Below are 17183 nucleotides of genomic sequence, written 5' to 3'. Positions count from 1 at the left end.
TCATATTTTTCCAGCTGGTCCCAATCTTCAGTAGAACAGACCATATTTTTCCAGCTGGTCCCAATCTTCAGTAGAACAGACCACTTTTTTCCAGCAGACTTTTTTCTTTAGTTCGGTAAGAACAGACCGCCATATCCAGCTGGAACGTGCCTTCAGAACAGATATTTTGAAGTCCTCCTTCGGTGGATGCTTTCGAGTCTACACTGCATGAAATGAATCCTTGATCATCGAACGTCACTCCTCAGGTAAAAGTTATGGCATGTCTCAAAAACATGAAAATTACCATAATTTTTGAAGGCCATTAGCCGGCAGAAAATGGGGAAACCAATGATTTGCTACGAAGGGTACCATGATGAAGTTTCGCTGTAGAGGTGTTACCTAATTGTTTACGCCCTTATTTTCGCGAAAAACCGCAAAAACTAAAAAATGCTGACGTCAGCAAAACTTGTTTTTTAAATAACTCCAGTTTTGCTAATGGTAGAAACATGAAATTTGGACCAACGTCGAATATCATTAAAAGGATCATTTAACAAAAAAAAACTTTTCGAAATTTTGCTTTCGTCAGCAGAAATCAACAAAATACGAAATTTTGCAATAAAGTGCTGATGTCAGCAAAATTTCAAAAATATTTTTTTGCAAAATGATCTTTTTAATGATACGCAACTTCAGTCCAAATTTCATGCTTCTATCTTTAGCCAAACTGGAGATATTTAAAAAACAAGTTTTGCTGACGTCAGCACTTTTTGGTTTTTGCGGTTTTTCGCTAAAATAAGGGCGTAAACAATTAGGTAACACCCCTACAGCGAAACTTCATTATGGTACCCTTCGTAGCAAATCATTGGTTTCCCCATTTTCTGCCGAATAATGGCCTTCAAAAATTATGGTAATTTTCAGGTTTTTGAGGCATGCCATAACTTACCCGAGCTGTGAAAAAATTTCTCAAAAATAATCATTCAGTCAAAAGTTATATATAAAGGTGATTGACGTCTAAAAAAGCTGTTTTCTGCTGTTTTCTGCTGTTTTTTGAGGTCAATCACTTATTGACTTTGTATCATAACTTTATAATTAATAAATATTTTAGTGAGCCTAGACTGAATCTTATTCTACTTAAACTGATACGCTTCATTTGAGCCCAAAATGAGCTTCTAGAATAATGATTTTATAACGTTGCAAGAATTTTGACCCTGCTTTAATCCCTTGGAGGATAAACTGAACGTGCATTTTACTAGTAAACTTGAAAAACAGACAGAATTTTGTCGAAGGTAAGTGCCAAGCGTGGATTCGATCGCCGATCTCCCGCATGGAAGGCAACACTCGTAACCATAAACTAAACCACAAGGCCGCGCGCTCTAAGAGGCAGAGAAGTGAGCCAAGAGCCGCTTGAATGCAATATATTTGAATGGAGAGAAAAAATCAGAGGGGGATATTTAAATTTAGCACATTCGTCAAAGTATCAGTAAAGTATCAGATAACACCCACTGGAAATTTTGAGGTGTTTTTTCAGCTGTTGGATTTTTAAAGGTGTTTTTTGTCGTAAAGGCTCCTGGATTTTCAGAACAGATGAATTTGTAACCAATTTCTGGATTTTCCTGAGGTGTTCTGGAAGAAAGTCCCTCCTGGATTTACCTATAAAATTTACTCTCCTGAAAAAAAAGAACAGATATTTTGAAAAAATCCGCCAGCGGCTGCTTCTGCTATTCTCTCATTGCGTTGGCCTTCAGGTAGGTCCCGGGGGGGAGTCAGGCAAATTGGTCGGTAGGCTGCTGGCATCCACTAACGGTTTCGTGCTCCTTATATTACCTACTGGTACCGTGAAAAGCACAGGTCAAAATCATATATTGACGCTGTGCCGACGAATCGAGATTCTATTCATCGCGCAATTAATGAAGACAAAAGTAACCATGACGACCATCCAAGATCTTGGATGAGGTTCAAAGTTGATATTTTTATTCCCGTCGTTGAAAACACAACAAAAAATATCATCAACGCTTTTTAAAAAGAGTCAGTGATAGAGAATTATAACATAAAGTCTGTCTATTATTTCGATTCAATTAAAGTGACATTTCCATAATTAAGAGTTTAGTAATTACTGTTATACATTTGGGGATCATGTAAAAGATTTCTTTCGAAAGAAACTCACTTCAATTACACAGGTTTCTGGGGAATTCGTAAATAGTAAACTGCATACTGATACAGTCTGCTAGACATTAATAAGGTAATATTTGCTCTTCATCGTTAATTATTTCTACAGTGATTAGATTGACACATGCGCGATAAAATTTCTATTATTGGTCTTCAGAGGTTAATATGAAAACTTAACCTCTGATACTCAGGTTAACCTACTGGGGTTTTGTAGAAGTCTGCGATTCAGACTATACGTGCGGCGGTTAAGGGTATATTTTTGAAAATAGCAGAAATACTCTGTAAGGGTGGAAATTTCAGCAAATCTAGGGAAAATTGCAAATTTTTGCTTGAAAATCTTTTTCTGCACTGTAAAAGGGTGCGGATTCTAAAAGCCAATTTTTTCGCCGCACATACATTCAGTTGGTAAACCAACTGCCCCCCCCCCGGGGAGGTAGGTGCGCTTGTTTCTTGATTCAAGTAATTTTAAAACGAATTCTTGCCATAAATCACGCCACATCTATGCTTAGAATAAGGGCTTTTCATACTAGGCTATTTGGGGGCTTTAGGGGCGTTTCAAAACCAGGGGGGCTGTTCCTGTACAACCAAGGACACTTGTATAGCGTAGCTGGACTGAGCACAAATTTATTTTCTTTGAACCATGTGTGTCGTCGTAATAATAGATATTGTCTTTCTTTGACCAATAAGAGGTCGTTCCTCATGTTTTTTCATCCAATCAGAAATACTTTTTAATAAAAGTACTTAGACAATGAAAAACCATCGTCAGACAGATGGAATTTGCACGGAAAGTTTGTTGCTAAAGATATTTTATGAAATTCCTTTGACATGATAGCAATAATAAGAAAACAACAATCGAACAATCACTTTATAATGAGTTTTATCACACCTTTATACAATCAAATCATTAAAAAAGAGAAAATTTTCTTTCTCGTGAATGATGTTTAGATTTTGCTTTTAGCAGCTGTAGTATGATGTATTCCGTTCCTTGTTCGACATCTTGCTATAGCCATTATAAGATTTGGGCACTTTGGTGAAAGTTTAGGCGAGTTTAGGCTATTTTTTACTAATTTTTTCTTCGTCATTTTCAACTTCAACCTTCTAAGAGTTGTTTAAAATATTTGAAATAACTTACGTAATTTACAATTTAACTTTTTCCAAGGACCCTTTTTTCAAGGTTTTTGGCTTATAAATTGATCAAACTTATATTTTATTTTAAAAATCTTCATTCAAGATAAAGTCAAATATAAAATCTTGCAAAAAAGTCCCTTATGGAAACTAATAAACTTTGCAACAACTAATTATTTCAATTAATTAAAAAAAAATATTCTCAACCGCTGACCGGGGTTCGCGGATTCGCTACGACAGACATGTGTTAATAAGAGAAAGAGAAATAGCCGTTGTACTCAGTCCAGCTACGCTATACAAGTGTCCTTGGTACAACCCCTTAACTTTTGGTACAGTGGGTTTTTTTGGATGAAATTTGTTACTTGTCATATAACATAAGGTAACTTTTGACAAAAAAAATTGTTGACGACGTGCCCATGCCCAAAGTGAGCAAAAACCGAAAATTTCCTTTGTTCTTATAAATTAAATAGCTATTGTATTCTAACAAAGGCTTTAGAAAAAGGTTTCCTGAGTCTAAAATGCTTATTTTATCATAAATATTCAATCAATCACGGTTTAAACGATGTACTTAACATAAAAAATAAATTTGTATTGGAAATGTGTCCATTTTTGTGACACCTTACTGTCAGAAATGTCTTCATGCTCAAGGTGTGAAAATTTTTAGGTTTCAAAATAAACAAGCTGGATGCTGATTGGACCTACCTGATGACGAAAGTTAGCCAAATGAGAGAAACATAGACATTAATGGAAAAGCTAAGCGAAAAAATGAGTGATCGAACGAACGAACAAACGGACGTGTAATGTAAACGAATGAAAGAGCGAGCGAAAGAATAGAGCAAAAATACATAAATGAAATATTGAGTAAGACTTGGAAATCGGCTGCTCATCCGGCAATTTTTAAAAAAATATTGGGAATTAATTGCTATCAACAATATTTTATGTGGAAAAAACTAGAAACAAGGAAAAATCTGCAACAACGATGATTTCCGGAATATTTCCGGCATTATCGACCGGGAAAAAATTTTTCTCAAAATTCGGAGTCAGCCATATTTTGGGCATTGCTAATACGCATCTTTGTGCAAAAAATCAGAAAAAACTAATGATGAAATCTCAAGAAAATGCCTAAAAACCAGTTTTTCCGGCATTTTCGGCAGGAAAAATATGTTTTTCGACAATCGGGCTCTGTCACATTTTAGGTATTGACGTTTTGCATCAGTGTGCAAAATTTCATGAAAAAATATAAAGTACAGCTCGAGAAATTCAAGAAATACCGTTTTCCGGCGAAAATCGGCTGTTCCGGCGATTTTTAGTAAGTTCCGGCTTAAAAAATCAGTTTTATTTACAATTGAACCATGCTTCATGGTGGGCATTGCTATTAATATTGTTTTTGTATGAAAAAACAATGAAATATAAGGAAAAAGTCAGATGAAAATCTGCAAAAACGGCGATTTCCGGCATATTTCCGGCATTTTCGGCCGGACAAGAATTTTCCTCAAAAATCGGACTCGACCATGTTTTGGGCATTGCTAATACGCATCTTTGTGCAAAAAATCAGAAAAAACTGATGATGAAATCTCAAGAAAATGCCAAAAAAACAGTTTCTCCGGCCGGAAATTTTTTTTTCTCGAAAAATAGGGCTCCGTCACATTTTGCTTTGGGCATTGCCATTTTGCATCTTTGTGCCAAAAATCAGAAAAAACTAAAGAATCTTATTACTTTTTCTAAAGAACACGTCATCTCTATCACTTTAAATGACCAATTAGTGAAGTATCTTGTAAAAACTCCAAGGCATCTCAAAAAACATGATGAAAAAAAATGTGATGACTGGTCAAGGACTACATGTTTTTTTTTTATAAGCATAACGCTTATAAGCATATGAAGGCTCAGATTTGCAGAATTCCTAAGCATAACAAGAGCATATATGTCAGCCTAAAATATTTTTTAAGTGGTCATTTTTATCTGTTTTTGTTTCATTTTTATCTGGTTTGGTAGAGGCCAAGTAAAAAATAAGACATTCCACGGCTAGCTACATTCCACTGCTCCCAAAATTTGAACAAATTTTTTACAAAATTTCTGAAATTTCATTAAAAAACTTGGCTCGGGGTGAATCATAAGCATAATTCTTAAGCATGTAATAAGCATAAACTATGCCTGGATGCTTTGAGAACTTAAGCATACACGAGCCTGACCAAGGGGCATACACTTGCTTATAAAAAAAAAAACATGTAGCAAATGAAAAATCGAGCGTGTATTCACAATGAGAATACATGTTTTTTATAAGCATACAAAAATCCAAAAGCTGGCTCGGAATTGCTTAGATCGAGAGATTTACAAAGCTGAAAAATGCTTTGAGGGATGCTTGTATCCTAAGCAAAATTTTAGAGAAATTTCGAAAATCCAGCCAAAAACAAACAAATTCTGAAAATGAAGGCTCAAAGTAATGTTTAGCATATGCATATGCTTAAATTTTTGCCATTTATGAGCCTAGATACCGGGTGCAGCAGAAAAAACATTGGACGTTTGGTGAGCCACTGAGGCCGAACAAAGTCTTGTTTAGACTCAAAACCACTTTTATTAGAAAGAGGACATGCTAATTTAAATTTTGCGGTATAACTTTTTAAGTTTGGTCAAGTAGTTGTTAAGTTATAAACTTTTGAAGTCAAAATTCACTTTTCGAAAAGTGTAAAAAACACGTAAAAAAAGGTGTATTAAATTTATGCAAATAATGAAAAAATAGCTCAGTATTTGACTTATCTAACGACTTTTACGACATAATTAATTGTTAAAATACTTTTAAAAGCAGTTTTCGTTTACAACATAGTCAGTTTTTAGTAAATAGTCAGTTTTTAGAAATATTTGAAAAAAATTCTTATCGAAAACGCTTAAAGATGCTTAATTTAATACCCTTTTATTACGTGTTTTTCACACTTTTCGAAAAGTGAATTTTAACTTCAAAAGCTTATAACTTGACAACTACTTGACCAAACTTAAAAAGTTATACCGCAAAATTTAAGTTAGCATGTCCTCTTTCTAATAAAAGTGGTTTTGAGTCTAAACAAGACTTTGTTCGGCCTCAGTGGCTCGCCAAACGTCCAAAGTTTTTTCTGCTGCACCCGGTATGTTTATAAGCGTAATGCTTATAAAAAAAACATGTATTCAAATATATTAATACTTTTGAAAAATGAAAAGATGAAAAAAATTGATCAATTTTTAGGGGATATTGATAAAATGATGGGATTCAAATTAGATGCAGACGACAATACTTTTACGATTTTAAAACAATTTGATACTAAAAAGAAAATTCACTAAAAACCATTACAAAAAATAAAACCCTATCAAAGTTCTGAAGCTTATTTATTTGATTTCCTCTTTTGCATTTTCTTTTTGTGATAGTTCTTTCCACCTGCACCTTTCTTCAATTCATATTCAATCATCCTTCTCTTATTTTTCTTTCGGAATTCAGCATCAGCCAACAATTCATCAACCATTGTACGTTTTCTATCCTTCTTAGACATTCGACTTGAATAGAACTCATGTGACCCTTCAACGATTGTTCCCATTTGAAAGAATTTAGGAAACTTTTTGGAATCACTCCTTTTGTAATGTTGTTTACTGTCAAGAGTACTTCTCATTTTGATCACTTGTAGATCCCGTTTCACTTCATCAGTCAATTCAGTTTTTGGTAGATTATACCAGCCAGGACCAGCTGTCTCTTTAGTGTTCTTTTTGATTTCCTTATTTTTTGCAAGTTTGGATTTGTTGAAGACTGGACAGTTCTTTTCTTTCTCCATATCTACAGGCAAAGCAGATTGTTTCATTAATTTTTCAACTTCTTTATCAGCTGATGATTTTAAATTTGATTTCAGACTTTGTAATTTTAACTTAGATTCAATCTTAGGCTCTTTCTCTGTCTCAGAAAGCTGCACACCGTGCAAACCACAGACATCATTCACTTCAGGCTCCTTTTTTTTCATTCGTCTCAAATGGTCTCTGAAAGGTGCACTATTTTTCAATTCCCAGCCCAGCTTTGATAATGGGTTAGAGGATTGAAAGTTGGATTCATATTTCTTCAAGTCAACTTTGAATCTTGGTATCCTTTTGACTTGGATGTCTTCCTTTATGATTTCATCAGATTTTTCATTTTCTGGCACATTAGCAGCTTCTGTCACAACTTCATTATCACTTATGGAATTATTCTTCTGCTCACCCAAAGTATCTTCATCGTTGTCATCTTTATTTTCCTCATCAGATGACGAAACAAGTTTAATAAAGTTAGTCTCTTCAGATTGCAAGGGTTTTAAAAATTCTTGATTTTCAGTATTCCTTTCTCCAAGTTTTTCTAATGGTTTATCTTTTTCACTTTCTTCTGAGTCTATTGTGATTGACTGGATAGGACTTACGTCTTTGGATTCTTCTAGGGCGGGGTCATCTGAAACACAGTTAATCTTTTTCCTTCTTCTAGTCTTTTTCGTAGACTTAGACTCTTCTATCTCCTCAACAATTTCGGTTGACTCGGTTTCTTCTTCAGCTAGCTCGATAACCGTAGGTGGGATGTTTTCAACTTGATGCGATATATTTTTGGTGCTTTTCGAAGGAGTTGATTTTGACTTTCTTCGTGGGGTTCTTTTTTTATCTGAAACTAGTGATGTAGACTCGTCATCTGTGGTATTTATATCGCTGGTCTCTGAGTCGACAATTTTCTGCTGGATCCTAGCACTTCTGCGTCTGGAACTAGCCATTTCAAGCAATGTTTTGGCCAAGTTTTACCAATTTCTTGTCAGCTTTTATTCCAGTTCGGAAGACATGTTGTTTTGGAATGTTTTGACCTCGTGTGGTCTCGATTACCCAATAAATTTTCAAATGATTTAGATGGAAAGTATTGAAAACATCGAGAAAATTCAAAATGGTAGCCTGTTCCCGACTCAGTCTCCTTTAAAATTTTATCAGGAAATGATAAATTGGACAACAGACTGGGTACTAAATTGGAACCCTAAAATCAAGATGGCGGTCGCATGGAGGTAAAATTTTAGGTTTTCCAGGTCAATTGTTTTGGTTCAGTCTAGTTTAGATGTAGGGCTTTACACTATTAGAATTTTCTGAACTTCTGTGGTAGAGTTTTTTTATGCATCATAACTTATTCAATTAGACTATACTTATATTTTTGCTAAAAATCTCCAAAATCTCCCTTGCATTCCACTTTGTACCAGGCGTACCCAATCGATAACATCGATTGTCGATTTAATTGATGTCAATCGATAAAAGTCGTTCGTAATCGATGATCGATCGATTACTAATCGATGGCCAATCGATAGGAAGATAAAATTTTATTATCGATTGGTATCGATTTTCATCGTTTAAATTCGATTATTATTGATTATTAGGCGGTTCTCTAGAAATTGCTTGGTTCCCGTCATTTCGACTTTACAAAGTGGGTCGGTCGGTCGGTCGGTCGGTCGGTCGAAAATATTTTTTTTTACATACATACTATCTTTGTTCATTGATTGCGAGCCCCATAATCATCATGCAACATCTTGTTTTTTAGAAAGTGATGCTTCGCGAGCGTGGTCTGCTTCCACGAAGGTCCGAATTATGAAATCGGGTTAAAAAATCGGGAAATCATGGATAAACTGGTTTTTGGTTCACTTTCCGCTGGCGCGCCGCGCTCGCTATTTCGATTTGAAAACTTGTAAACACTGAGCACGCAGAGGTTGACAATTAGGAATCCAGAAGTGGCGAAAGGGGTCTCCGACTCTAACTTCAGAGTAAAAATCAGGTTCAGTCGGATGACGGGAACCAAACAATTTCCAGAGATCTGCCTTAGTCATCGATTGAATTCGATTGTTATCGATTAAGATCGATTGCGATCGATTGTGCTAATTTTCTGTATGTATGATCGCTATTCTGTGTACCAGAGTGTATCTCACGATAATATCGTAGCGTACTTTAAGGGAAGAAATTTTCGCGGAATTTAATTTTGTGGTTCACAGCTCAAAATTCTGAAGTTTTGCGGGAATTTAATTTCGCGGTTGAGAGAATTTTCTGTTCATAATATGGCCTATTTTGCCCTAAAAATACCAATTTTCGGGTGATTTTTTTTAAATCCTGAAAATAGTCGTGTTTCGCGGAATTTAATTTCGCGGATTTGCCAAAAAACTTGTTTGTTGAAAATTTGTTCCGTGAAAATTTCTTCCCCTAAGGTAGTACGACAATGAATTTTGAAATTATCCATGGAAATCGGGTTTGTGTACAGACTATATGATCGCTTCCCAGCCGGCACACAACGTTTTCAAAACGTTTTTTTTAGGTTTAGATTACGTTGTGAAAAAACGCGTTGCCAAAAAACGTTTTAAAAACGTTTTTTCAACGTTGTAGAGAAAACGCGTTTTTTCATAACGTTTATAGAACGTTGTTGAAACGTTACAATCCAAACGTTTTTCAAAGGTTTTGCTAACAACGTTTAAGAAACGTTTTTTCTAAACTTGATTTAAACGTGATTTTGATCAACGTTTTTTAAACGTTTATAAAACGTTTTTTTGAGACGAAAGTGTAGTGCCCAGGATTTCTATTTGAAATATATAAATATAACCTCATCGACTCTCAGCTTTTATCCCAAGAAAGTTTCTGAGACTTTACCTACCTGCTCTGAGATATAGGAGAGATATTCGATATATCTTTTCCTCTTTTACTTTATTGACTTCTCTTTAAGTGTTAAATATATTTTAATAAAACGCCCACTCCCTGTTTGAATACCTCGTAAGATCGCCCACCCGTAGAATAGAAACTTGTGAAATTCTCTCCGTCACGCCCTTTCCAAATTACAAACCACGCACCCGCCCCCGTCCCATCTACTCTACTCGCCCCCCCCCATCGTCCGCCGAATTAACAATGGAATGGCTTCTTTTCTGGACAGCTTTCGAACGTTCGAACGTTCAAACGTTCGAATTCGAAATCACTTGTAGTTCAAAACAAAAATCAAACAGCAAAGTAAAACGTAAAGGTTCTGTAAAAGTTGGATGTTTCATGCACGAAGACTGGAAGAAACTGGTTCTCTTACAAAAATCAACTAGATAATGTAAGTAGTTTACATTAAACTGAAAATGCTTTTGATATTTAACTTAATTCTTAGAAGCTTTATCGGTGTAGCTTATTTCAGGTTTCAATTTCTGATGATATTTATGTTTGAGAGCAAACCTTGGAAGAATTACATAATCTTCAGTAAACTTTATGTTAAAACTTTTTATTTTAACTTCTTTTCCCTCAGATTCAAGCTGGAGTGTATTATTGGTTTCCTTATTGCAACTATCCTCAGCTGACTTTGTGTGTTCGCCAGCAGAAAGTACCGAAAATATGCTAGTAAAGGTAGGTGAAATGTAACAAGACTTTAATGATATCTTTCCAAAACTATGCTAATTTCTTGTTAATACCCCTGCATCACTGAGTGAGCTTGGTACTTCAAACTTCTGAAATTTGACTTGGAAACACCCATGTCTCAACGACAATAATTTAGCAAAGTCCTTGGTAGAATACATTTCGTGAAACATAAAGTTTGGCCATGAAATTTAATATAAGAAGTTTTTTCTTTATCCTTCTAGAGCATTCTTTTTCCCTTGGAAAGAAAAGATAGTTTTCAACGTCGCAACCGCAGCTAAAAAATCTTTAAACATCAAATTTACTATTCGTCTTTTATTTTTTCAGGATCGCAAATGTGTGAAGGAGAACAAAGAAATCGCAATCTAGATATCGTTTTTTAACACTTCAAATAGCAATCATACTGGAAACGTTTGGAATGATTATCACAAAGATGCCAGAAAGGAAGGACGGAAGAGAAAGAACATCAAATTTTTGATTTCATTACGTTTAATTAATACTGATTGTAGATTTTCATACCCAGAAAATTATATAGAAAAGAGCATTCAAAGAAAATTCAAATGTGTGTACGGTCTTTCTCATAATAGTGCAATGAATAGGAATTATTTTGGCAAAGAACGTCTTAGAGACGTGTTAAAACTAATCTAAAATAACTTTTCAAGACGTTTTTAAGTCGTCTCAGAAACGTACCATACCGAAATTAATAAAATTAAGACGTCTCGGAAACGTCATAGAGACGTCCATAATTCGTTCCAAAAAGACGTTTTTCAAGTGGCTAGAAGAAAACGTAGAAACAACGTTTTTCAAACGCCTTGCAAAAACGTAATCTATAAACGTTTGAAAAACGTTTTTTTGACGTTGTGAAAAAACGTTGTAAAGTGCGACAAATACAACCTGAAAAAAACGTTTTCCAAACGTTGTGAAAAACGTTTTTTAAACGTTTTTTAAACGTTTTTTTGCCGGCTGGGTTGCAGTGCCAAAAATCATCGTTTTGTCCTTATTCGAGGTTATAATTAGCGTCTTGTTTCCTCAGTCATAGAGTGCAGAGGGGTTGAAGCCCCCCCTGAAGGTTCACCCCCCCCCTGAGATTTAGCCCCCACCAAAATTCGAAATAGACAGCCCCCCTACCAAAATACAAAAAAAAATATTAATTTATGCTTATTTTGGGTCCCAAAAATCCATAATGGCCGCTTGAGGGCAAGTTGAAATTTTGGACTTTTTTTGCCAAGTGTAAAAGTCTGACTTTGAGAGCAGGCATCGAAATAAGGGATAGAAAGTGCATCGCAATTTTTTGATAAGCATGATTTTGCATCCTAAAATGGATCAATTTTCAATTTTTAGCTTGTAAGTAATCCAAAAACGCATCGCGAATTGCGAAATGCGATACGCTAATTCGATCCCTGGAGAGGAAATATTTCAAGTTGCAACTAAGGTCACATGGGTTTATTTTGATTTCCTGAAAGTACTCACAGTAAAGTGTCAAAAAATCCAAAAAAACCCATGTGACCTTAATCGCATTTTTCATAATGGCAGCCTAGATATGGAAAAAAACTCACTTTTTAACAAATTTAAGCCTCAATTATTCAGCCTTGGAGCATTCTAGGAATTTTATTTTTGGCAAAAAGTGTTCACCAACTAACAAAGATCAAATGTTGAAAATTTGAAGTATTTCACTCAACCTGGCTGGGCTCTACAGGCTCTACAAGAAGGTGCAAATCTCAAAAATTGCGATATTTGCCTCGATTATTCAAGAGTTGTGACTAATGTTGGGAAAAACTGTTAATTGTTCCTGGTAGAGAAAGTTGCCTAGTTTCAGGAACAAAAATAATACCCATGTGATCTATAAGCAGATTTGAGAAAAATTAAGCCAAAAATTTTTTTAAGTGTGATTTTTCTAGGCTGGCAAGACAAAAATAAGGCCCTGGTTACACCAGAAAACGTTTTAAGGTTTTGAAAATCATTGAAAAGTATTATTTTCCACCCCAGGAATGAAAAAAATCCAAATTTCTAATCATTGTGTAAGCCTGGAATTGTCAGTACCCTCTGTAAATCCCTTGTAAAGTAACTGGATTTTCGATAATTATGGGGGGTCTGTTGTTGATATAGCAAATTTTCAGGGACATTAATCAAATATTTGAACAAAAGGAATAGCTGGAAATGATTTTCTGAGGAACCTCACCAATATCTCTCAAGATTTCTCTTAAATGTAACAAGTCTTACAAATCAGTATCTGTTTCCTGGGTAACTGAAGGTTGTTTTAAACTTGAGATTTTGTAGATTTTTGGCTACATGAGGTTTTCTTAGTATTTGTAGATGGCAAAATGGAAATTTTGGGGTTCAGTAAATATCTGATTTTCAATAATATGTCAGTATACCATGGAAACTTTAGAAAAAAATCAACAACATGGGTCAGAATCACTTCTAATCAGCTCACAGGACTCATCCAAATTGAACTTAACTCTATGAAGCAAAGAGCCCTATAAAAACTAAGTCCTAGCAATCTAAGCCAATATTCAGATCCTACTATGAGAAGATTGTTATAGGTTTTAGGTCTGGATCTTTGATATTTCAATACTATTCCAGGCTATGATTTAAAAGATTGAGAAGTACCTATCTACTATTCTCTGTTTTACAAATATTTTCATTTCAAAACACACTTAAGATCATTAAAATGAATGCTGCAAATCGATGAGTTGAATATGATAAGACCCTGAATCAAAATCAATGTAGGAATTGAACACCTGAAGTCTTTCCTAAACTTCTCAATAATAGCCTGGAAAAGTATTGAAATATCAAAGATCCAGACCTAAAACCTGAAACAATCTTCTCATAGTAGGATCTGAATATTGGCTTAGATTGCTAGGACTTAGTCTTTATAGGGCTCTTTATTTCATAGAGTTAAGTCCAATTTGGATGAGTCCTGTGAGCTGATTAGAAGTGATTTTGACCCATGTTGTTGATTTTTTTCTAAAGTTTGCATGGTATACTGACAGATAATTGAAAATCAGATATTTACTGAACCCCAAAATTTCCATTTTGCCATCTACAAATACTAAGAAAACGTCATGTAGCCAAAAATCTACAAAATCTCAAGTTTAAAACAACCTTCAGTTACCCAGGAAACAGATACTGATTTGTAAGACTTGTTACATTTAAGAGAAATCTTGAGAGATATTGGTGAGGTTCCTCAGAAAATCATTTCCAGCTATTCCTTTTGTTCAAATATTTGATTAAAGTCCCTGAAAATTTGCTATATCAACAACAGACCCCCCATAATTATCGAAAATTTAGTTACTTTACAAGGGATTTCCAGAGGGTACTGACAATTCCAGGCTTACACAGTGATTAGAAATTTGGATTTTTTTCATTCCTGGGGTGGAAAATAATACTTTTCAATGATTTTCAAAACCTTAAAACGTTTTCTGGTGTAACCAGGGCCTTATTTTTGTCTCGCTAGCCTAGAAAAATCACACTTAAAGAAATTTTTGGCTTAATTTTTCTCAAATCTGCTTATAGATCACATGGGCATTATTTTTGTTCCTGAAACTAGGCAACTTTCTCTACCAGGAACAATTAACAGTTTTTCCCAAAATTAGTCGCAACTCTTGAATAATCGAGGCAAATATCGCAATTTTTGAGATTTGCACCTTCTTGTAGAGCCTGTAGAGCCAAGCCAGGTTGAGTGAAATACTTCAAATTTTCAACATTTGATCTTTGTTAGTTAGTGAACACTTTTTGCCAAAAATAAAATTCCTAGTATGCTCCAAGGCTGAATAATCGAGGCTTAAATTTGTTAAAAAGTGAGTTTTTTTCCATATCTAGGCCGCCATTATGAAAAATGCGATTAAGGTCACATGGGTTTTTTTGGACTTTTTGACACTTTACTGTGAGTACTTTCAGAAAATCAAAAGAAACCCATGTGACCTTAGTTGCAACTTGAAATATTTCCTCTCAAAATCAGACTTTCACACTTGGCAAAAAAAGTCCAAAATTTTAACTAGCCCTCAAGCCGCCATTATGGATTTTTGGGACCCAAAATTTTGGGATTCTGAGTTTTTCACTATTGTCTACCAAATATCCAAAAATGAAGGCAAACAAAATTTCATACTAACAAAATTTCATACTAACAAAATTGTCCAAAACCACCTGGTTCTTAGAGAATGTGGCTCTTAAAAATCTGAACTCTTCAGAATTTAAAAACTAGAACTATCAAAAAGCTTATTAAAAAGCTAGCAAAATAAACTTTGTTTTTCGTCAATGCAGCAAGACGATTAGCTGTCAAATCTCAGAGAATGCCATCGAAACCCTTCACAGATCCACGCTTTGGCTTATTACTTTTCTGAGTTTCTTTATTGTTCATCTATAACACAGAAGAGAAGTATAATACCGAAAATTTTCCATAGAACATGAAGTTCCCAACAAATTTATTGGCCTTGTATAGCTAGAGGAAAATTTTCCTTCTATAAAAAATAAAATTTTATAAGAAAAGTAAACAGTTTTTTTGAAAAAAGTGAGTAGAAGACAATTTCTAACTTAAGAAAATTGTGAACACCACATGAAAATAGCTGCGTTCTTTATTTGTCATTCATTTCAATAAACAAACCGCACGCACACACCACAATACAAAAAAACAAAAATGTTAGAATGGAAAAAATTTTAAACAATGCAAGGTCTTCATTTTGCATATCCAAAATGCCAAAATGTACAAAGAAAAATTTCTTAGTTCTTGGAAAAAGTTGTTAGGTTAGCCCCCAGTCAACAGACCTAAACAAATAGCCCCCCTGAGTAATTAGCCCCCCTTGATCTTAGGGAAAAAGAGCCCCCAGCCAGAACTTTAGGTTCTAACCCCCCCCCTAAGAGCCAGGGGGTTGCATTCTATGTCAGTGAATCCCGATATGTGAGAATAAGCTACCCGAAGAGGTATACAAATGTATAAAAGGGGTACCAATTTTTTTAACAAATTAGAAGGCTGGGTATTCATTGAGTTCTAGCCCAAAGGGAGAGTCGAGAATCTTGGATGGGAAATGAAACCACTTATTTCCCATCCAAAACGCCTGCGCGTGGTTTTCATACAAACGCCGTAAAGACTTTAAGTGACAGCGCTTTTACAATATTGTTGTACTCCATAAAATTTTGTAAATCAATTCAAGTCAATCTCGTTTTGATTTGCTCCTACATCATGCTATTCTGTCTTGCTAATCCAATGTTTGCACCTCGGTACAGTGAATTTCATGTTTTTTGGTATCTGATATTTTTTTTTTTCTTTTAGTGTTTCTAATGAAGTTTTATGAATAATGCCTGTTATTTCATTATTTTATAGGCATAAATAAAACAGTCTGTCTTTAAGCAAAATGATTGGAAGAACAGTCTCACTATTTGGAAGAACTGCTGTCCGTGGACGCGCCAGAAATGCTCTTATCAGAGGTGAAGAAAATGCCCCTGGAACTGTATGTATCTTTTTTGTTTTTGTTTTTTACTATTTGTCTTATTTTAGACACTTTACAAATTCATAACCTGTGGTTAATTAATAGATTTTTTTATATAGTGGACCCATAAAAAAACTTTCGTAACGTCTGGTAAAGTCACAACCAAGCATTTTTGAAAACCTTTTTAGAATGTCTCAAAAAGTGACAAGGGTGATTTTTTAGGGTCAACAACAGTTTGAACTAGTGTCATACTTATTAAGATGAGGAAACTCTTTCCAAGCTTGACCCATTATCATTTTCCTTGAAAACGTTATTTTACTTTTTATCTCCACTCTCTCACAGAACATGCCTTTCCAAACCAAAAACAAGACACGATTATTATTTGTGATCTCATCATATTTGGGTCTTGGATTTGCCATCCCATTCATTGCTGCTCGATTCCAAATGTACAAGAAAGCAAGCTCCTAAAGAAATTATTTTTTATGTATTCAATTTTATGTTTAGGACCTACTAATTGTAAATTAAAATGTTTTTAAAATTGAAGACAGTCTGATCGTACTTTTATTTTTGTCCTTTCACTTCTATATTTTTAATAGGCTTGAATATGAACTACATTACAGTGTTTCTCGTTTATTAATCTAGAATTATAGAAATTTGTCCCTTAAATTAGAAAAACTAGCTTCAGTAGGAATTAACTAAACCAAATCCACAAGCAACAATACATATTAAAATGTAAGATTTTTAGAAAAATGTACTTCTATGAGTTTTCAAAGTGTGAATTGTTACTTTGATCGTTTGAATGATTTTTTTAAATTCAAGAATAAGATATCGCTAATTTAATTGCTCAGACCTTAAAGGGACATTAAAGTAGTAAAATGTAAACATTGCGCAAACCACGTCTCATTAAAGAGAACAATTAAAATCACGTGTCCAAAACAAACTTGTAAAGCAATTGAACAATCAAAATTAGCCATATTTGGTTTGATTTTTTATTTTGACATGTGACATTTGTTTTTGATTTTGTATCCGCTGCATACAGTTTGTTTACAAATTTCGCAAGTACTGTTATGTCCCTTTAACAAGTTTTACTTTCATAAGTATATACTCACTAATTACAGATAC

General features: G+C 34.5%; 1 protein-coding gene and 1 long non-coding RNA gene across 2 annotated transcripts; one reads left to right on the top strand and one right to left on the bottom strand.

Moving 5' to 3' along the window:
* Positions 1-6510: 6510 nt before the first annotated feature.
* LOC136797561 (deoxynucleotidyltransferase terminal-interacting protein 2-like) lies at positions 6511-8128 on the bottom strand. The gene has a single exon (XM_067054144.1). The coding sequence runs from the start codon at positions 8004-8006 to the stop codon at positions 6618-6620; it is 1389 nt and encodes a 462-aa protein (XP_066910245.1). The 5' UTR covers positions 8007-8128; the 3' UTR covers positions 6511-6617.
* A 2000-nt stretch (positions 8129-10128) lies between these two features.
* On the top strand, positions 10129-11196 carry LOC136797481 (uncharacterized). Its single transcript, XR_010845258.1, has 3 exons — positions 10129-10339; positions 10529-10626; positions 10963-11196. It is a non-coding gene; the product is annotated as an uncharacterized lncRNA (long non-coding RNA).
* Positions 11197-17183: the final 5987 nt, after the last annotated feature.

The sequence above is a fragment of the Clytia hemisphaerica genome, unplaced genomic scaffold (assembly GCF_902728285.1).
Source record: "Clytia hemisphaerica strain Z4C2 unplaced genomic scaffold, Clytia hemisphaerica genome assembly, whole genome shotgun sequence".
NCBI classification, from domain to species: Eukaryota; Metazoa; Cnidaria; class Hydrozoa; order Leptothecata; family Clytiidae; genus Clytia; species Clytia hemisphaerica.
Note: the sequence above shows the minus strand (reverse complement) of the source record. Positions and strands in the feature narration are given on the sequence as shown.

What these genes read in the sequence shown, in the direction of transcription:
- LOC136797561 (XM_067054144.1), bottom strand. Translation starts at nt 8,006, where the DNA reads ATGGCTAGTTCCAGACGCAGAAGTGCTAGGATCCAGCAGAAAATTGTC.